This window comes from Pinus tabuliformis, chromosome 2_1 (genome assembly GCF_031772625.1).
Source record: "Pinus tabuliformis cultivar Carrire ecotype Pingquan chromosome 2_1, CPIR1, whole genome shotgun sequence".
Lineage (NCBI taxonomy): Eukaryota > Viridiplantae > Streptophyta > Pinopsida > Pinales > Pinaceae > Pinus > Pinus tabuliformis.
Window position 1 is genome coordinate 846003953 of NC_142299.1, and position 23049 is coordinate 846027001.

The 23049-nt window shown below is 36.7% G+C and overlaps 1 protein-coding gene across 2 annotated transcripts; it reads left to right on the forward strand.

The window, feature by feature from the left end:
- Positions 1–8150: 8150 nt before the first annotated feature.
- LOC149203302 (uncharacterized) lies at positions 8151–12275 on the forward strand. Of its 2 annotated transcripts, none has more exons than XM_089403384.1 (3): positions 8151–8435; positions 9368–11979; positions 12196–12275. In XM_089403384.1, exon 2 carries the CDS (start codon positions 9392–9394, stop codon positions 11963–11965), a length of 2574 nt encoding a protein of 857 aa, XP_089259510.1. In that variant the 5' UTR covers positions 8151–8435; positions 9368–9391; the 3' UTR covers positions 11966–11979; positions 12196–12275. The 2 variants fall into 2 exon arrangements, with proteins under 2 accessions (XP_089259510.1, XP_089259509.1); XM_089403383.1 differs by having other exon boundaries at positions 12211–12275.
- The last annotated feature ends 10774 nt before the right edge of the window (positions 12276–23049 follow it).

Genomic DNA, 23049 nt, shown 5'->3' on the forward strand with positions numbered 1-23049 from the left:
AAAAATCCCACAATATAACACATAACGACGTAATTACAATGATTGTATCAAATGGGGTTATATTAATACCTATGTAGGAGGGGCTAGGTGTGACTGTCTACTTATTTGCAGTTACGAACATACCAATACAAATGAACAAATTGTGCAACTAGAACACTAAGTATTAACTGATTCACAAATCATATTGCTCTTTCAAAAAGAAATAGAAATAGGGAATTGAAATTACCTTGCTGACAGGCTAATGAAGCTTGCAAGTATTGAGGAAAATTTATGAGGACTTGACCCTGTTTCATACTCAAACTTGATAACCCTAGAGGTGAGCAGAGCCACTAGATTATCTGATGCAATAAGAAGCACCGAAATAGTTAGACCACAGACAAAGGATTTGAGGGTAAAACCCCTTGTCATAACCATAAAAGCATTGAAAGAATTAAACGAGATATACGCTGAAATTTACTAGAGGAATAAACACCGAGCAACCTAGGTAAACTAGGGAATTTTAGCCAAGTGCTTGAATCCTGCCATGAAGGGGGCAAGAAAGTAGTGGCCATTCCTTTCTTAGAAGAAAAAACCCTACAATGTTGCACCAAAACCAAACCCTCACAGAGTAAGGTTCATTGAGAAGCTTCGGTGAGAATGAGTGCCAATGATGGGACATGGGTGAGGTGGTTACCCTAACCACTACCCACTTGATCCCCACCGTCCACCTGTATGGTTGAATTCCAAACTTTAAACATGACAACTCACTCAAAATGCCATGTCGTAACAACAGGGCACCATGTAGCATGGTGCATGTAATTAAATTGACATAACAGAATGTGCGAGGAAGAAGTAAAGTCCAAATGTCGCAATACAAACATAACCAAGCCATATAATCTGAATATAACATGCACATTGTATGTGAAGAATACATTGCAAAAACCTAAGTTGAGAAGGCTCAAACCTAAAGGAAACACCATATTAATGTGTGCTAAGTATGTGTCCCAATGATGTCCAAAGCCACAAAGCCTAGCACAATCATAAATTCGAACAATGTCAACAATAATATATTGTTTGGATCTAAAATATAACTCCACGAGTCATATTAAACCCTACCTATTTAAATATAAAAAATAAAATAATTCATTCATGTAATATGGTTTCAATACACCTTTCAAAACTATGTTCAATCGTAATAATCTAGAATTAAAAAAAAAATTCTCAAAAAAACACAAGTCAATAAACAAGTCTATAAAAATAGGCATTGAATGCAAATATTACCGCGTATTAAATAAATAACTAGCATTTGTACCTTATGTTGCAAAGGAAACGCCGTAAGGCATAGAATGGTGAAGAATAGCATAGAGTGGGGAAGGATAGGGACATGCGAATGGACATTGTTGAAAGCAAGGGTGGATGATAATGAGTTACAATTGCAATAGTTAGTTATGTGTACTCTGAAAATTGATATTTTGTAAATAATAATAGTTTGTGAAAGAATAGCGACATGTGAATGGACATTGTTGAAAGAAAGGGTGGATGATAATGAGTTAGAGTTGAAAGTATTAGTTATGAGTATTTTGAATATGTATATTTTGTAAATAATAGTAGTGTGTGGAAAAATAGAAACATGTGAATGGACGTTGTTGAAAGCTAGGGTGGATGATAATGAGTTATACTTGAAATGAGTAGTTATGTGTATTCGAATATGGCTATTTGGTAAATAATAGTAATGTCATGTAGAGGTTATTTATTATCCATGTAGTTGTTTTTGTTTATGTGAACATGTTTTTGTCCTCCACGATGTAATTTTTCCATATGCTACCTATTTATGGTGTTATTAGAAAATACTACTATATTGTAATGGAAGAGGTGAAAGAAACGATACGACATTGTGAACAATATCATGGTCGTCGTTCCATATTTGAAAATGCATGAAAAATTGTTGGAGCCATCATGATAATAATAGAGATTCCAGCATGATTTTGAAAAAATTTAGCTAAATTTTTTGAAAAAGTGGATTATAGTTGTCAAGTTTTAGAATTTTGAGTGCCTTAATTTTGCACAGAAAATGATAGAAATTACAGCATAATTTTGGAAAAATCCAGCTATTTTTTCTGAAAACGTCAATTACAACGGTCAAGCTTCAGTATTTTGGGTACCCAAGCATTCATGATGGATGCTAAATCCATTTCCGCCATCCAAAAACAATTTAAACACTCCCATAGTCAAATTTCAGAATTTGTCGTCCAGACAAAATTGTGACCTCTTTCGATAAGACTGGAAAAAAGTGGTCTACCTTTGTGTGGGAAACATGATTGAACAACAAAGTTTCAAATGAATGCGTACACGCATAGAGGATTATTATGATTCTTCAGGGAATCATAATATAAGCCATGAGGATATTAAATGTCCTGAAAAACTAAAGCATAGAACTTGGGAGCTTCAAGACCCAGGAATGGAATTTGGTATTTGGTAACATTTTACAAGGGAAACATGGTTGAACATCAAAGTTTCAAACGAATGCGTACACGCATAGAGGATTATTATGGAATATTCCTTCTTCAGGGAATAATAATATAAGCCATGAGGATATTAAATGTCCTTAAAATCTACAGCACAGAACTTGGGAGCTTCAAGACCCAGGAATGGAATTTAGTAACATTTTTAAATGGAGTTTCCAATACAAACTGACGGGAATCACCCACAAGATTTGAAGTTCATGGCCCCTAAATTTTTGCATTCTTGATAATGTTTTCTCATTGTTTCAATGTCAATTTCATGATGCTTCCAAAAAAAATTACAAAACAATTTTATAAGTTTTAATTTCTACCTATAAAATAGCTACTCCATCATGAAGAATAGAGAACTTGCGAGCTTCGAGACCCAGGAATGGAATTTGGTAACATTTTAAATCGAGTTTCCAATACAAGCTTTCTCAATCTGACAGAATCACCTACAAGCTTTCAAGTTCACGGGCCCTAAATTTTTGCATTCTTAATGATGTTTTCTCACTGTTTCAATGTCAATTTCATGATGCTTCCAAAAAACCATAAAACGATTTTAAAGTGTTAGTTTTTATCTATAAATTAGCTACTTCATCATGGAGAATACACATTTGTTAGGTATTATTTGGCATTTCACATCATGTTGTATTATGAGTCATTGTGTAAGTAAAGGAACATGGGTGAATCTACTTCATCATGGAGAATACACATTTGTTAGGTATTATTTGGCATTTCACATCATGTTGTATTGGATTCAGCTGCTTTAAGTAAGTCATTCATCTATGACTATTTCCATGAGAAAAAGTTGTAACTAACTAATTTCTTATGATTTTTTAATAATTCACTTAGAATTCATTGCATCGAGTGATGCTCACAGGGGTGAAGAAGTGAGATTGAAGAAAATACTTGTTTCAAAACTTATCAACATGTTCTACTCCTAGTATTCAAAAATAATAATCAATAATCATATCATTTGAGCAATTACACATGACAGTAATCGGCTTCAATTTCTGCAAGACCATAATCGCATGTCAGAGAAAATTAATTTAGTAAAGGATGATTGACAAGAGTACATATGGTAATGTCTGCAATTGTGCCTATTGCTTCTAATACGAGCATAAGGGCAGGGAACAAGACGACAACAAAAGAGACTTGCTTGGTGCACAAACATTTGGTACTTTAACTATGTAGTAATGAATGAAGAAAAAACAACTAACTTGCCAACTTGCCTGCTTGTAGAAGGAACCGATAGGTTTATGTCTGCCTTAGCTCTGACGACACTGGAGACTCCATACATCATGAATGCTATAACACAGAAAGGTGGACATTGCCTTATTTAGTTATTTGGGTTCAATGCTAATACAAAACTAATCATGTTCAGTTCAACTTGCACAGTGAGTTCCTAAAAGATTTCCCTGTTACAAGGTACCACCCACTGCCCAAATTGCGGCCCATAACTGATTGTGTAGAGACAATGTGATTTATCTGTGGAAAAAGACAATCGAGCCATTACATCAAGAGGGGCAATATTTCCATACTTATTCTTTTATGATAAAAAAATTCTTAAAGGGTGTACGGCTTCAGAGTACACGAGGCTTTCAAAATGTGAGGTTCATGTTCTTTGGGAGATGTATCATGCATGTTCAAAACAAATCTATGGGAATTGAGCTGCTGGCTACCAAATGTCAAATGTCAGCATGTTAGACCAATATAGCATCTATTGGAAACAAAATATTTTCAAGCAATACAAATACAGTGAAAAAAGAAAAAAGAAAAAAGAAAAGTAACGTGTTTTCCCAAAAAAATTACAGATACAGTGAAAGTGAAAATGGAAAAAAAAGGAAGGAAAAGTAATGTGTTTTCCCAAACAATTTCATAAGTGTTATAACCCTACAAACCATAAGCAAGTTTATTGAAAAATCGGTGAAGTATATTGAAGGGAAAAAGAAGATACAAAAATTGAACCAGTTCCTTCGGTATGGAATCCCTTGTACCTTTCATGTTTACCTCTCTAGATTGACTTTTCAGTACGTCAAAAACATACCTAAGATATAAACCAGCAATCAAGCACTTCATTCTAAGATCCATGGAGCCAAAACTAATTGTATATTAAAAAATCGCTATAGTGAACAACTAAGAGTCTATTTTTACCTAGATGGTCTCAGAGAAGTGAGAAAATATTGGAAGAGACTCCATACACAGAGGAGTACATATAATGCAATGTACCTGAAAATGAACAGAGTTAAATTTTAGTTATGATTGAATCCTCCCTGAACCTTGACAACCTTTAAAAACAGACCCTTAAGAGATATGGCCACACATTCGAAGACAATTAAAGAGATGGATATAACTATTAAAAACAAAATTTAAAACATCTCTGTTTTCATGAAAACTTTTAGATTTGCTTTGACCATAAAGTTGAAAGAAACCAATTTCTCTGAATTTCATGATGCAAAACTATCATGAGTTTTTCTTAGTGACTACTTATTTATTTAGAATGCCAGAAAAAGACAGTGCTCTAATTTAAGAAATGTCCTTGGATGGGACAAGTCATTACACACTGATTTTATTGGCTATTTAGTATCGTGATTTATATAATTTATATGTAGGTGGCACCATTATTCTTTCCTTCTTTTCGAGAAACACATTTATATATTGCAACATGGAACAAAGTGATCTAACAAAATGAATACAAGTTAATTCCCTTTCTAAATAAGCCATAAACACATTTACACATTTGAGCCTGTGCCCCAGTAGGTAGGCATTCAAAAGCTACTCATTTCGGCACACTATAATTTTAAAGATCGTAATATGATCTAGCTATGTTACTGGCCTGATGGCCTGCTTATAATAAGGATTGATGACTAGCACACCGTCCAATTTCTTTCATTTTTCTCATTATTTCTAGTTGAATTTGCATATATTAAACACAATGATCCATATTGATCCTTCTTCTTAACTCATACCCTTTAAATAGGCAGATCTCTCCTTGTTTGAGCGTTTGGCTTCTCTGTTTTTTAACTTTTAACGAGGCAATCATGCATGCACAACAACATAATTCTTAATTTACATAAACGGTGTTAATTCTTTATAAGGCTAAGTAGACGACCATTTACTAGTCTGTAGTGATTTATGACCCCTCAAAATCCTTTTTCTCTCCAACGAGGTGCCAGGGAACAAGAACTTAATCATGAAGGAGAAAAACCATTGGACAAACCATAGCTTTTAATAATAAATCTGTAACAATTTTAGAAGAGATTTGAAGGAAGCAATTCATTTGTTTGCTGGTGACCAACTGGACACAGTCAAATACTTAGAGGATGGCCTCTATTGGTCTCATCAACAGGGGAAGTCACACAGAGTCATCACATTCAAACAAAAAGACTCCAACGGTGAGGGCAGCATTTTACCAGTATCCACTTACCACAAAACTGAGGATTCGACTCTCAAATGCAATAGGAAGCTTACCACAGTTCCTTCTATTCACTATTTTCAAAATCCATGATGTCAGGCATGAAATATATCAACAAGCGAGGAAAATTGAACCCGAGGAAAAATCCAAATTCCATGATGTCAGACATGAAATATATGAACAAGTGAGGAAAATTAAACCTGAGGACAAATCCAAGGGGAGAAAACTGAATTGTAACTGTGACTAGCATTCAAATTACTATTGATCTTGAATAACGTATTTTTATCACTCAAGAACGCTGTCACACAGACTGGTGGGCATTGCCTTTTTAGTTATTTGGGTTATAATCATGTTCAGTTCAACTTGCACAGTGAGTTACTAAGAGGTTTCCCTATTACCAGGTACCATCTACTGTCCACATTGGAGGCCATAGCTAATTGTGTAGAGACAATGTGATTGGTCAGTGGAAAAAGACAATCGAGCCATTACAGGGCACTATTTCCTTACTTGTTCCTTTATGATAAAAAATTTCATAAAGGATGTTTCGTGCATATTCAAAATAAATGCATGGGAATTGAGTTGCTGGCTACCAAATGTCAAATTCCAGCTTGTTAGACTAATATGGCATTCATTGGAAACAAAAGATTTTCGAGGAATTCAAATATAGTGGAAATGAACCCCAAAACAAGTGTTTTCCCCAAAAAATAATTGCACATAAGTCTTATAACACTACAAACCATAAGCAAGTTTATTGGAACATCAGTGAACTATATACCGAAGGGGAAAGGAAGATACAGAAATTGGAGGGTTTATTCACAGACCAGTTCCTTTGGTTAGGCAACTTCCTCCATGACAACACAAATAAATAGTCAGCAGCTAACTTGGAATTCACGCATGCAATCCTTGAATTATGTGGCAAATTGAATCCTCATGGAAGAGGATTTTCTATCATGGTCCATGGATGAAATAGAAATGAAGCAAAAACTCGAAAAGGAGATTAAGGTTGTTACCGGAGATGAAGCAATACAGAGAATGTCCAGAAATGTCCTTCAACGCTGAAAGTTGAACAAGAACTACAAATTAGTTAATATCATATTTAGCTTGCAACTGCTTGCTATATAGTAAAAAATGGCTATTGTCAGATAAAGGTAGGGAGAAACAACTGCAAATTCAATAACAGAATAGAGATTAAACTGCATGCAAGATGACCCGAGAACAAGTAGTAAAGAAAAAATTAACAACACTTTCTCCAAGGTGCGTAGATATCGAATTCAGCTGTGCCTTGTTCTCATAAAGGCACTGAATAGATTGCCTCGATCTTACAATTTCTTTTGCCAAATTCTGCCCAAGAAAATTTTGACTCATTAAAGATAAAAGCAAAGCATGTTTCTGAGCACTAGCAACCTTGCTGATGTTCTTTAGTCACAAACATGATATCATTAAATTTAGTACAATATGATATCATTAAATTTAGAAATTGTACTAGAGAGAAATATAACAAGAATTGTTACTGGAGGTTCAACCCAAGAGACATAAAAAATGATGGAAAGCAGTACATCAACCAGCATTCAGTGCAAACACATCTCACAAGATTTGTCCCCTGCTTGATATCAATCACAAAGTTGCAGTAAACAATAGATTTAACATAAGAAGTGAAGAAATAAAAAAGTTGATCTTCTTGGTCTCCTAAGAAAAAAATATATCTGAGTGTGAGTGTTAGCCCTGAGTTTACTGAATGGAACTTTGTTAGTGATCAACTGGATGTGGGGTTTTATGCTTGCTAAAAACATTTTGTTGAGACCTCTTCAAAAAAATTCAAAATATCGCTGCTAGCTTTAATCATATTTATTTCATCATGTATAAAGTAAACAAAATAAATTGGTGGATGAATTACCCAAGGTAGGTCTATTGTTTGGATGCTGGTCAATGACATATTTGCAAATATTACCGCGTATTAAATAAATAAATATATAAATGTGGAGATTTATTTTATTATTATTAATTATTGTAATAATTTATTACCGGAAAGGAAGCAATCTGACCTCTTATCCCCTTTATTTTAAAACTAATTCCAATCTTACCTCTTATCCCCTTTATTTTAAAGTATATGTTTTTAAAGAATATATAATATACTTAAAAATGATAGAATATATACATATAGACTATTAGCGGGTCCAACTTTTAAAGAATATATAGAATACTTAAAAGAAATATATATATATATTAGCGGGTTCAACCGTTGGCACGCTTTGCTTAGATAAAACCCAAGATAAAACCCATATAAAACGGGAAGAATTGTGCCGCAATACAACCGAACCAGTTTTAATTATCATTAGTTACACAACTGGCCAAGATTTGGAATTGAATTCCATAACTGTAAAGAATCTGAATCTTCTTGCGTTGAATTGACACGAAAACAAGAACGTACATTCGAAGCTCTTATTATTATAGCCGTTGTGCACAAATTGCCGTTGTCGACTACGCGGGCACAAAGTTTTCCATTTTTCTGAACACGTTTCTTCTTGGTTTCCATCCAGGTATTCAACCAGCAATCTCTCTCTCTTTTTATTTTTTTGCGTAACAAATATTTCTGATTGGATATATTCTGTGCAATTTTACAGCCATTAGGTTAGCATTACTGAAACCTGATAATCAGGGCACACACACGCCCTTGTTAAATCGCTGTCGAAATGATAATTTCCTTCCCTTGGACTCTAGGTTTAGGGCTTCATTTACATAATTTTGTGTGATTGAGGTTAAAAGCGTTTTGTGCAAAATAGGGTTATCTTAAGAATGCTTAAATTTGCAATTAGGGCATGGGATCTCTGGCGAGGTTCATGAGTTTTATTGTTCCTGTGGTTTGTCTCTCCCATATGGCACGAATTTGAAAGGGATGATTGTGAGAGCAAGTTCCCAGAGATTTTGGTGAAATAGTCACCCAGTATATAATCCAGAGTTCCGTCTTTGATCCAGAGTCCTCTTTGCTATACAGTCATATGGAAAAACAGTAGTAACAGTTTTACATGTTTGGGTTTTTGAACCAATAGATGCTATGTACTCTAAAGTCCTGGTGGTGAGATGCCCATGTGTTTGCTTGTCTGTCACTGTGTGCAAAAAAATATACTTTTAAAATTTTTAAAATAATCATAATGTTAAAAAAATTGAAGAATTATGGAGTGCTCTTTGTATGCATTTTCCACAAATATTGTGTGTTCGAGAGTCTGCTTTTGTTAAGAAAATGTCCGTTGGCAGAGAATTAGGTTTTGTGAATTATTGCAGAGGAGCGGGGCCTATGTGTGCGCAATTTTACAGCGGTAGTCTTTGATTTCTTGCAGGACTGCAGATATGAAGTCACTGTTTTTGTCTACAATTGCAAAGAATTATTGGATTCATTATGTGTGTATGCTTGTACAGGGTTAGGCCATTAGGGCATATACTTATTGTTACATCTCTTCTTGTGCAATTATAGGTTTATTTGCAACAATATTGGAGAATGATGGAACCCGGGGAGGAGCAGTTCGATTTTGGGGATGAAGATTTTGGAGTAGTTGAGCAGAACAACATTTTTCAGACAGATCAGACAGTTGGTGCAGCTTGGGGTGATGATGATGAATGTGATGATCTTTACAATGATATAAATGTGAGTTTTATCCAGGCACCTGTAACTGCCTACCTGAGCACCAAGCAAGAGAGTGTTGGGAATGGAAAGGCCCAGAAAAAGTTTCAATATGGAGTTGAGCAGGCTACTGGAATAATCTCAGAGGAAGGTAGAATTGGTGAGGCTTTTCCTGGTAGTGTGGGGTACATCAAACATGATGAAATTAATAAAGTCGAGCAAGGAGCGATCAGTGGCAATATTACTGAATTTTCTATGGGGTCTCGTCCTAAAAGGGACCGGATGGACGATGATGAGATAGAACAACAGATGGGAGGGGTGAAAAAGGAACTCAGATTTGGGCATCCTGGGCCTTCTTCGTCAACAACTTCATTTACATCTAATGTTAATAAGGCTCCAAAAAATTGTTCATTGTATGAGAATGATGAATCATATATGCAACCAGCTGCCCGAGGTGCAGAAGCAGTAGGATCAAATATGGAAGTACCTGAAGTATTCCGAGGTGATGCTAGAAATGTAACTGCAAGCCTTAGAGAGTCTGCGGCCTCAGGCAAATCAGGTGGATTGAATGTTGGTGGTGGATCAATAAAATTGGGAGAAAACAATTTTGGTGCTTCTTCCGGAAAGGGCAGTACATCATCTCCTGCCGTTTCCACTTCCAATAGAGTAGGTCGAGCTACATCTCCTGCGACCTCCACTTCCAACAGAGTAGGTCGAGCTACATCTCCTGCTGGCTCCACTTCCAACAGAATAGGTCCAGCTTCAACTCAATACACAGGCCGGCAAGATAATTCATTTTTACATTCAGGTGTAGGAGAAGCAACTCTGTTTGTGGGAAATCTGCACTGGTGGACAACAGATGCAGAGCTTGAAACTGCATTGTCAGAGTATGGGAAAGTGAAAGATATGAAATTCTTCGAGGAAAAGGCAAGTGGTAAATCGAAAGGATTTTGCCAGGTTGAGTTCTATGATCACACTGCTGTTTATAAGTGTAAAGCAGGAATGCATGGCCGACTCTTCAATGAGCGACCCTGCGTGATAAATTTTTCTCCTCCTGCAAATTTGTGGCAATCCAGCTCACCACAGGTAAACAAAACTCAGACACAGGATCAGAAACCATCAGAAACTCGAACACAACAACAGCCAAGGAGAAGGTTGAATGATGGAGGTGGTGGCTTTTATCAAAGTGGAGAAGGTAGAGGGAACTATGGCAATATGGAATCAGGTAGGAGTGGATATACACAAGACATGGTTGGTAGGGGATGGGGTTGTCAAGGAAGAGGAAGAAAGATGGGCTGGAAAAATATGGGGAAAGGAGTTGGTATGGCTAGTGTTGGAGGTCGATGTGGACAGGGCCTACAAGGTTTGATGGGAGGTACACCTATAGGGTCAATGGCTCCTCATGGAATGATGGCTCAAGGATTTAATCCACTATTTGGATCCCATATTGCAAGTGGGGTTGGTATCTATGCAGGATACAGTCATGGAAATCCATATCCTGGAATGATTGCAGCGTTTCCTGCTGTTGGAGCAGGTCTTCATGGGGTTACTCCTCATGTCAATCCTTCTTTTTTGAGCCAAGGGCTAGCAACTAACGGAATAGGAATGCTTCCCACTGGTGTTATGGAAGGGAATCACTCTACAGTGCGGATAGATGGAAGCATTGGTAGATGGGTCAGGGAAGATCAAAATAGGCAAATGACTGACTATGAAGAAGATGCAGAATTGGACAATGGATATGTTGATGTGAAACATGAAAGGGGCAGGTCAACTGACAAAAGGCATAGAGAAGGTATCTATGAAGAAGATGCAAGATTGGACCATGGATATGGTGATGTGAAACATGAAAGGGGCAGGTCAACTGGCAAAAGAGACAGAGAAAGTGTCTACGAAGAAGATGCAAGATTAGACCATGGATATGGTGATGTGAAACATGAAAGGGGCAGGTCAACTAGCAAAAGGGTTAGAGAAAGTGTCTACGGAGAAGATGCAAGATTAGACCATGGATATGGTGACGTGAAACATGAAAGGGACAGGTCCGCCAACAAAAGGGGTAGAGAAAGTATCTACGAAGAAGATGAGAGATTGGACCATGGATATGGTGTTGTGAATTATGAAAGGGGCAGGTCAACTGGCAGAAGAGATAAAGAAAGTACCTATGAAGAAGATGCAAGATCGGACCGTGGATATGGTGAGGTGAAACATGAAAGAGGTAGGTCAGGTGCCACAAAGAATCAAGGGAGAGGATTAAATAGTCAGTGGGTTGGAGCTAGGGAAGTAGACTCGAATAGGGATCACTACAGGGATGGCAGAGATACATCTAAATATCAAAGGGGAAGAGATCAAAGCTGGGAGAAAGAAACAAATTTAACACGTCAAAGCAATCAACGGTCTCAATCTAAGGAAATGAATTATGTCAAGAGGCGATGGCTGGCATCAGGAAGGAAGTAATACACACAGAAATGGTATTTGGAAACCTCCTTTTCCATGCTTCTGCTTTCCATGTATTTGATTTGATGTTAAGAAAAGAGCATATTTAGTTTACGGTTGGTTTTGTGTATTTGAGTGTCTATCTGATAGTCTTTCTCAGTCAAATTGCATTTTCATTGACAGAATTACAATCTTAAGAGGGTATAAATGAAACTTCTGATGAAGGTGGGATTGTGTCCTGATCATTGCAGAAATGTATGTTTCAGATAGTACCAAAAATAGGAACGCTTCTTGCCTTTGATGAATGAAGGCAATGCTTGGCGAGGTTTTATGGAAGTTTCCACTGAAAGGCATTCAACGACGTCGATAAATTGCTTACAGGTCTTGTACAATTTTTAAAACGACATTGGAATTATCCCATATATTTGCTTAAGGGAAATTTTCCTCAACATACCTTGGATATTCGTGCTATGTGGGTTTGACAAAGGGCAGACATTTGAAAGAGATATTGTGGAACTTGTCTTTTGTGTACTAGGTTGGGATAAGTCCACACACAGCTAGCTGATGCAGGTAAGAATCTAAGATCAGGACTTGGTCTTCATCAGGAGGTAATACCCAACAATTAATTATACACCACTAGTTATTTCTTTTTTCTTATTGCACTAAATGTTCAATTTAAACACCATAAAATGTGAACACGTAATGGGAATAATTGTCACAATTCATTAGTGTATGTTATGGTTTATTTCTACCAAATTATGATCCTTAGTATCTCTAAGTTTTGAATTCTGTCTGAACTATCCAATGGTTTTGTTTGGTCCCTCCACTTAGTTATCCAAAAGTTAAATGCTGGCATCTTAGTCTAAGACCTAGCATAGCTAAGTTGACCAAGATGCCAGCATTAGCTTTCAGAAAATCAGCCCTTTGATCCCAAAGGGCATGGATTTGAGAGAGCCTCATGAGAATTTGTATTGTTGAAAGACGATAGATTCATTTAGTTGATGAAAAAGTTACATTTTCCTGAGAGGTAAGAAAAATATATATACAATTGTGAACTAATTATCGAACATACGAGTTTATATAGTTCCATGGGTGACTCCTTTCGGATTTATATGAATAATAACAGCTTTTGGCTACCATTGTGTGCTGACAATACAGTAACATAGGATTCCAGGTTGGTGAAACTACTCCCAACTTACCACTCAATCAAGGGGCAATGGACATTTCCATAGTTGAAATTTTAAACAATCCTAACGTTTCATTCTGTTTTTCCTGATGACGAGTCTTTGAAACCAAATAATCATTAGTTATTAGTTATGGCTTCTTTGATTCTTATCACGTCATTTAATATAACTATATAGCAGAAACTTAGTTCTGTGTTCTTTTATAAAGATTAAAAGGTAAAAGCAGTATTATGTCATCTCATCCATTAACATCTACCAGGCTAGAGAAATAATAACCATTGACTATTGCCTTGCATAATTTCCAAACTTGAAAAAATAGTTGATGATCTCATTATAAGATATGCAGTTTTAGTTATAATGTTCATTATAATATGAAATAGAAGATTTAGCCTTGACGAAGCAATCCTTGAGCACAGTTATCTGGGGTACAAGTTTTTATTATTAACTATTTTTAGACATAGGACAGTAAGATCTATACAAACCTTGCCCGTCTTTAATCTCTTTATTTATCATTCCTTGATGTTACCGAATATTTCTTTTCCTTAAAATAGCAAACTTTAAATTTGTAAGATAAACATATTGCACAGATATAATTTATAATAAAGAATGGTTCATAATTAATCTTTATTTCCTTACATTAAAATGTTCTTAAAGCAATTGTATCATTTAGCTATCTAAATTGGCATAGACAGTAAAATATCTGCTATATTATGATGTCTGGCACATTACAAAAACAAAAGTACTTTGGGATATTATCGATTTTTTTAAACTTTTTCACAATCTAACACATTGACAGTATGGCATTTAAAATAGAAAGGCTTGTTATATTATAAAAGCCATTGTTTGATTTAACCATTTCATTGGTTTATAGCTATTCTTTACGTTATGTTACTTCGTATATTATAAAACTATTTGTGAAATTATTATTATTATTATAGTTTTTTTTTTTAAATATAAGATTATTGATAGTCAAAAGTTATTAGTTTAGATTTATTTTAAATAAGACTGGATTAATGTTTGGTTTCTCTAAATACTTGATAGATTTGGGTTTAAGATAAATCTAATTTATTTTATTGTTTTTAAAATATTGTCATGTATATTATTTTTTATTTTTATTGTTCATTGTCAACTAATTAAAATTATTTTTTATATTTGATTAATGATTGTATTTTTTCTTTAATTTACTTTATGTTAAAAAATATATTATACAATTTTAAATTTTTTTTTTTTCAATAGGAATGATCATCCATTTACAATTTTCATTTCTTTTTTCAATAGTTTTTTGGATTATTTAATGAGAAATGATACATCATATGGACAACACATTAACATATGAACCATAACACAAGAATCAACACATAAAATCAACACTTGTAGACACTAGATATAAGTGGAAACCCATAAAGGGAAAACCACAGATTTTATTATTGTGATATCAATGTAAGCGGCCACTTCTTTTTTACATAAGCTTTTGTAGGCACCAATTTATAGGAGGCTTCAACCTCTTTTCTATTTTGCAAGCTACAACTTGCTGGAAGCAACCACTCCCACTTACAACAATTTTTGTAGTCTCCTACCTACAAGAGGATTCAACCTCACTTGTCTTCTGCAAGCTACAACTTGCTGGAAGCACCCACTTCCACTTATAGCCTCCAACTTGTTTTTTTTTAAATGGGTTACTACTTGAAAGGAGACACCAATTCCTTGATACATGAAAGTTTTAATATGCAAGCTTACACGGTCTTTAATTTTGAATAACTTGATCTTTTTATTTCTATTTTGTACTTTGTCTCTGCCTCTTCTTTCTCAATGCTACTTCACATCAATGTTCTTCCTCATTTTCTCTTTGCTAGACAATGCAAGAACAAAGTCTCACAACTCTCTAGCTAACCATTATGCTATCCAAACACACATCTTTTTAATATACATAACTTCTTGATTGTTAATATTCCATGTAGGAATTGAAATGAAAGGTTGTCTCTTTGTGGTCCACCTCTTTTTTTTCAAAGTTTATCATATTTTGAATATCAAAACAAAATTAAAGGTTCCACCAAATATTACATAAGAGTAACATTAGCTAACTGTAATGATTTGCATAAATCAACTTCAATGTAGATTTCTTTTTGCACATTACATGATGCATACACCTTTTTCTTAAAGGTAATATGACAAGATGAGTATATTATGTTTCATTTTGATTGTTATTCCACTCAAACACATTATCCACTCTTTTGGCTTATCAAACATTTGCAAGCATTTATGTTACAACATTTGCAAGCATTTATGTTATAATATTTGCAAGGTATTTACATCACAACATTCACACTTGTGGCAAGGCCATACATCTGACAAAGATGAAACTCATTCATAGCTTTAAATGATCAACAATACATGCATAGGAGCATTGACAATAATACAAACTCAGGCATAACACTCTAGCAACAATACATTACATCAACATACTCATACTATAACTTGTTGATTGTTAGTGTTCCACGCGTGAATTTAAAATGAAAGGTTGTGTCTTTATATTCCAAGTTTTCTCTTTCCAGTCCACCTCTTCATTTCCAAAGTCTTTGAAATTTATATCAAAACAAAATTAATGGTCCACCAAATATGGACAAGGAGGGTAATTTCATATGTTTTGCAAATAAAAGTAACCCCATAATACCACCAATTCAGCCTTCATATTTGTGCCATTACCTCCATTCCATTAAAGCTTGTAGAAGTGCCCCATTTTGATTAACACCTCACCACATCAACTAATGCCATCTTTGCTAGCTCCATCAAAATATGCCTTAGGAAACTTTAGGGCATGGAACGATACTTGTATGTTCCTATCTTTGCAAGGGGTTGGGAGAAAATTGTGTTCCGAAAAGTCTCTGACTATCTTCAAGCAAGTTTTTCCAATATTCAAAATTCTACTTTCAAAAGTGAGCTTATTTTTGCATTGCCATATACCCCAGAAAATGAAGAGGGGTAATTGAAAGAATCCATTGAGAATATGTCCTTGATTTGTTGCACCACTTCAGGGTCGACATCTAAATCAAATAAAAATGACTTGTTATTACTCATTGATAGACCTATAACTTTCTCAAACTTCTTGATCATATGATGGATATTTTCCCATTCTACCAAATTTCCTTTACCAAAAAGGAGCACATCATCAACAAAAAGTAAGTGTGTATTCATAATGTTTCGTGCCATTCTGATACTCGAGATAGTATTGCTCCTTTTTCGGAGTGAATGTATCTACTAAAGCTTTCAATGGCTAAAAGAAAAAGCAAGGGTGAGAGAGAGAAACTTTGCTAAAGACCTCTGAAAGCTTTAAATAATTTGGATGGAATACCATTGATAAGCACTGCAAATCAAATAGATGACACATGCCATAATCCAATCCACTACGTCTAAAGTGAGGCACACATTCTCAAAAAATCCCACACTATCGTATGCTTTCAACATGTCAAGTTTAAAGACTACAACATCAATGCGTTTTGTTTTTATAGAGTGGATGCTCTCTTGGGCAACCACAACAACATCATGGATTTTCCTCCTATTTAAAAACCCAAACTGCTTCGATGAGATGGAATCTGATAATTTGTCTTGAAGTCTTAGTGCAATGAACTTAGAGATCAACTTGTACAATAAGTTGCATAAGGAAATAGGCCTAAAGTCCTTATAGGTTTGTGGATTGAAGGATTTCAGTATGAGAGCAGTAAAGGTTAAATTTAGAGCCCTCAAAATTCACTTGTGCATACGTGATTCCTCCACAATAAGAAGTAGATCCTTCATCTCATGAAAATTGAAAAAAGCTCCATCGTCCAATCGTCAGCACATTCAATCTCAGAAAGCACAATAGGTTTTCTTATGAGAGGAGTCATCCATATTGAACATCCCTCCTAATCATTTAACATCTAGAGAGTAATTGTATTCCATTTATGGGAAACAAATCTATGAATTGTTTTTGTATTTCTATCTCCCCCTGAATCCAAATGGCATGACCCTTCAACCTCCACTCTTCCTCTTGTAGTTTGAGAATATACTTTTGTGTCCTGACTAGTCCTGTAAACAACCATTTTTGTTCTATAGAGAAGAAATCTAGAGAACTTGGGTATTCCAAGAGTTTCGTGTTATGTAATCAGCTCACAAAATATAAGAAAAGATAGATCAACGACTTCAAAATGAGCTTCTTCAAGGGGGCAACCTCCTTTACATTACACAAATGAACAATTCTTAGATGATACAAAAGACAAGACCTTCTTTCTATATATAGGAGTCTAAGGGGTCACAATATAATCATAGCCGACATAACAATAATAATGCAAGGGCACAACAATAACAATAGTGGATTTCTATGGGGAACAATAGTAACAACATGGGGACTATATGGGCATAATAATACAATAAGGGGGTTGCACTAATAACAATAAGGGGTTACACTAGTAGTATAGGGACCTAACATGCCCCTCCTTTAAAAAGTGTTGTTCTCAACGCTTGAGTAGTTTTGGACGCTTCTGTATAAAATTCTCATCCTCCCATGTGGAATCTTCAGTGGGTAAGTTCTTCCACTTGATGAGATACTCTGAAATTGATTGATTTCATAGCTATTAATTTCTTATTTTTGTGACTGCTTCAGGTTCCAATATGATTTTTCCTTCCTTATCAAGTTCTGGCAATATTGTTTGAACTGAGATCTTTTGCAACTTTTGAATGAGTGTCCACACTTCTTCGTCATTCTTTCAGTCATCTCTTACTTTGTTTATCCAATCTGGTTGGAGAATAGAAATGGCACAAAATAATGCTTCCACATCCTCATCCTTTTTTGAGAGTGAATATGCAACAACATTTTGCTTCTCTTTTTTGTCGATGATTTCAAAGTCATAAATTAACATCTTTGTGACCCATTTTTGCTCTTCTTTTGAAGATAATCTTTATTCTAAAAAGTATTTAAGATTATCATGATCCGTTTTTACTTTGAAGTGTCTTCCCATTATGTAAAGTCACCATTTCTTAAGTGCATGTAGTATTGCCAACATTTCCTTCTCATAAATAACTTTGTGTAAATATTTTCCTTTGATTGGAAGACTTTTTTTTTTTAACTGAAACGGTTGTGCTTTATTGATAATTCCAGGTTGGGCAGAGCCTAATCAACCAAATTACAATTCATGGGTTTACATGGGCACCTTTCCCAGTTAAGGGATGATTGCCATTTTCAAAGCGCCTGCGTTTATGCTGATCATTCCACTTTGCTGAGTGCAGCCTGTATTTGCCAATCTGTCCGCCTCCTTGTTTAAATCTCTGAGGATATGAAATGTTTGCACCGAGGAGAAGTCCTTCAAAATTCTGTTCACTCTTGAGAGCTGTTTATTTAATAGGGGATCCTTCAACCATTCCTTACTTATTAATGCCTTTATCAGCAATTCTGAGTCCCCAAAAATGATGATTTCTCTTTGGCTTTCTTTTCTGGCTAATTGACAAGCTTTTAAGAGACCAAGAGCTTCTGCCTGGTTATTGGTTTTCGTTCCTAGGCCCCAACTGAAATCTTCTTTTTCTCCATTCGGATAGTAAATTACCCCTCCTGCTCCTGATTTGCCTGGATTGCCTTTTGAAGCGCCGTCAAAGAAGATAGTGCACTCACCCTGGGATTTCCACCACTACTGAAATTTATCCTCGGGTTCTCGGATCTGCCATCTTTCCTTGCGGGTTGGCCGAGTGCTTGCTGAAGGTCTGATGATGAATGAGAAACCGTCCAACCAGGCCTTTTCCTCTGTTCGAAGGGAATTGTCTTCTTTGACTGAAGCATAATTCAGGGTTACAAGAAGGAGTTTCTTTGCCTGTTCTGCCACTTTTTCTGCTGATATTTCATTTTGGTTGAAGATAGTTTCGTTCCGGGCAAGCCAGAGCTTCCAGCATACATATTTTGGAGCAGCAATCCATATCTTGTACCATAGAGTTTTGCCAGCAATGCTGTGTGGGTAACTGGCTTTCCAAGTGGTGAACATTTCTGCAATCGTACAGTGAGTTGGGGGTCTCACATTTAGTCCAGTCAGAAAATTAATCCAGACCTTCTTGGCATACTCACAATTTATAAACAAATGATCTATGGTTTCCAGAGCATTTTTGCATAGAACACATCGATGGGGGCCTGCTATGTTTCTCTTGCTTAGGTTTTCTCCAGTCAAGATTTTGTTATGGAACAGAGTCCAAAAGAAAAAATTGATCTTAGGAATGCTAAAACTGTCCCATACCTGCTTCCATATTTCTTTCGGATGAGGCAAGTTCTTTTTGCTTTGCATTTGTAGATATCCTTGCCTTGCTGTGTACACACCCGTCTTCCCCCATCCCCAGGTGTCTTCATCTCTATGGATTGGAGCGAAGTCTGTAATCGCCTTTTTAAGAACGTGAAGCTGAGTGGTGAGTTGCGCTAGAGCCTTGGGGAAATTCTAGCGTTGCCATTCTCCTCTGTTATCCCAGCCAGCTATGTCTTCGATCTTACAGATTCCTTTTGACTGTAGCCATAATCTTAACGCTGTGATTTCACTGTTTTCTTTGAGGGGGGGGGTGTCCCATGACTCTGTCTTTCCATAACATAGTGTTTTTGCCGTTCCCAGGAATTTTGTACAGGTGAGCTTTGAAGAATTCGATACCTTTGCTGCATAACTTCCAGGCTTGCGTTCCTTTAGGGGCTTTCTCCGGAATGAAGGTTCTGATTGGCTGTTGTTTGAAATATTTGCGTTTTAATATCAGACTGACAGGGTGACTAGGCTCTTCAAGCATTTGCCACAGTAATTTGCATCCCAGTACTATGTTTGCAAGGAGAGGGTCTCGTATTTGGAGGCCTCCTTCCTCCATAGGTCTTTTCACTATTTCCCAATTTATTAAATGAAATCTATTGTCATTTCCTCGCCCTCCATTCCACAGGAAATTTCGCATAAGACTGGAGATCTGGTCTGAGATTTGCTTTGGAGCTAACATTAAGGAGGCCTGGAACGTTGGTAGTGCCGAGAGTACAGCTCTAATGAGCGTGAGTTTGCCTCCTGTGGTGAGCCAATAACCCCCCCAACTTGCAATCTTTTTCTTAAATTTGGAAATCACCTCCTCCCACAGTTGATTCCTGTTGGATCCCATTGTTATTGGGAGACCCAGATATTTAAATTTGTCCCAATCTGCGTATCCATTGAAGCCCAGGTCACTGGCAATTCTGTTGATAGTCTGCTGATCTGTGTTCCACCCATAGACAACACTTTTCCTTTCGCTGATTAATGCTCCAGAGATGCTGCAAAACTTTTTGAGAATGTTTTTGAAGGAGTTCGCAATTCGTGGTGATGCGCCCCCAGCAACAGTGAGTCATCAGCAAATAGCGCATGGTTCATTGGATCGATTTCCTTCACAATCCTGATTCCATGGAGGTGACCATTTTGTTTTTCCAAAGTTAATTTTCTGCTCAGAGAGTCTGCCATCAATATGGAAAGAAATGGTGACAAAGGGCAGCCCTGCCTCAGTCCCCTGGTGGCTAAGAAGAAATCTGTTGGTCTACCGTTTATCATTGGGGCTATCCAGATATTTTCTAGACATGCTTTGATTAGATTTATAAACTCTTGATTGAAACCAAAGGCTGTAAGGACCCTGTACAAAAAAGAGCGATTAACTCTATCAAAAGCATTACACATGTCCAATTTTATAAGCATACCTTGTTCTTTGCGTGAGTGGCTCGAGTGCAAAGCTTCTTGGACTTGAATAACATTATCCAGAATGTGTCTTCCTTTCACAAATCCCCCCTGAGCCGGAGAAATGAGCTTTTGCAAGAGAGGCTTGATTTTGTTCGCCAGAAGTTTGGACACTATCTTGTAGGACGCATTGCATAGAGATATCGGCCTGTACCTGTCGAAAGATCTTGGATTTGTCTCCTTAGGAATTAAGGCAAGAAAGGTTGAGTTAATTCCGCCCCCGATCCTTGCCTTTCTCATGAATCCACGTATCATTCTGAGGAGGTCTGGTTTGATTAATGCCCAACAGATTCTATAGAAATGAATTGTAAAACCATCGGGTCCTGGCACTTTGTCAGGCTCCATAGACCACACAATGTTGGATACTTCTTCTTCCGTTACCGAGCTCATGAGGTTTTCATTATCCTCCGTACTAATTAGTTTTGGAATGTTAGCAAGGAACTCTTATGTATCTTCCTCACTCCCCTCTTTTTCTGCTGTAAGTAGAGTTTGGAAATGGTTTACAACAGCTTTCTTGATTTGGGCGAATCCTTTGCAAACCTGTCCGTTAGATAAGGTGATTTCTGCTATGTGGTTTCGGCTGAGTTGAGCCCTGAATTGTTTATGGAAATATGTGGTATTTCTGTCCCCAGCTTTAAGCCATAGACTACGAGACTTTAGGCGCCAGTACTCTTCCTCATTTCTAAAAGAACAATATGTTTTCCTTTGTGCAATTTTTTCTTGATCTAAGTCCGCGGAATGGATGTCTTTCTCTTCCATATCAAATTGAATTTCTTCCAACTGTGTGACAGCCTCTTTCCTCTGACTGATGGGAGTTTTCAAAGGTTTCTTTATCCACTCTTTAAGAGCCTTTTTAGTATTTTTTTGTTTTTTGCTACCAGACATAGCTTGGGGAGCCTGAGACTTCTGTACTCCATGCTGCTTGGACTGTTTCCATGAATCCTTCTCTTTCTGCCCAGAGAGGACTGAAGCGAAAGGGGAGGGGTCCTAAATCCTCTTCATCTTTCAGGCAGAGGAGGACAGGTTTGTGATCCGAGCTGAGCTTTGGAAGGATCTTATTAATGACTATTCTTTTTCCCATCATTATAGAGCTGCTGACAAGGAATCTATCCAACCTTGCTGCAATATGATTTTCTCCTGTTCTATTATTGGTCCATGTGTATTTTCCTTTAACCGGCTTGAAATCTACTAAATCCCTCTGTAATATTATGTTCTCTACTGTGGTAAGAAAAGGGTCTTTTGAGTAAGTCCCTCCTCTCTTCTCTTTGGGGTCAAGAATTATATTCAGGTCACCTCCTATTATTATGTTCCTGGGATTGTTGTGGTCTAGAAACTCTGATAGTGTCTTCCAGCACTCTCTCTTTTCTTCGTAATGCACAGGAACATACATATTAAACAAGGCTATGCTGAGATTGCTTGCTATGTGCCGTAGTTCTGTAAATATCCAATGCTGGGTCTCGAATGATCTTTCTAGAGAGAAGGAGTTTTTTGCCCAGAATGTTCCTATTCCTCCTGCCGTGCCTCTTGCACTCACAACCTTTCCAGAGTCAAATTTCCATTTGGTATTACAGGTGCTTAGAAGGATCTCCCCTTCTACTTTTGTTTCTTGGAGCATGAGGATGTCTGTGGGTTCCATTTTCAAAAGATCTTTTATGGCTTCTGCTTTTGTGGGATTCCCCAAACCCCTACAGTTCCAAGAGATCAACAGCATCATTTACCACTTATATGGGTAGGCCCTCCTCCTTTGGAGGCCCTAGGCCTGGTATTTCTCCCAAATGTCATTTCTATGGTGGCTTGACTGCCGAGGGTTTTTTGTCTTTCTGACTCCTCTTCTCTAGATTCCCTATTTGTTCTTCGTCCAACCTTTTTTGCTGGCCTTTCAAATGTTTCATCATCTGATGAGCCCATGTTCTCTGGGGTTTTCTTCTTTTGTTTGATAATATCTGCGTAGGAAGGGGAGCAAATATTGCTTGGGGTAGGGATTGAGTTATTACCTGGATCTATGGTGTCGTTATTCTCCAGTTGAGGTGGATCTTCTTTTTCTGCCTCTGGAGGATCTGTAGGCGGCGTGAGAATTTCGAAGGGGTTTTTGTCCCCCTCATTGCTGTTTGTGTCTCTGCTTCCGGTGTTTTGATTGCTTGTACTTCCATTACCTGCTTTATTCTCTGTCTCTTTGGCCTTATTTTTGTTGCTC

Bases quoted from the DNA above. Each gene is read 5' to 3' on its own strand.
- LOC149203302 (XM_089403384.1), top strand. From the start codon at position 9,392: ATGATGGAACCCGGGGAGGAGCAGTTCGATTTTGGGGATGAAGATTTT.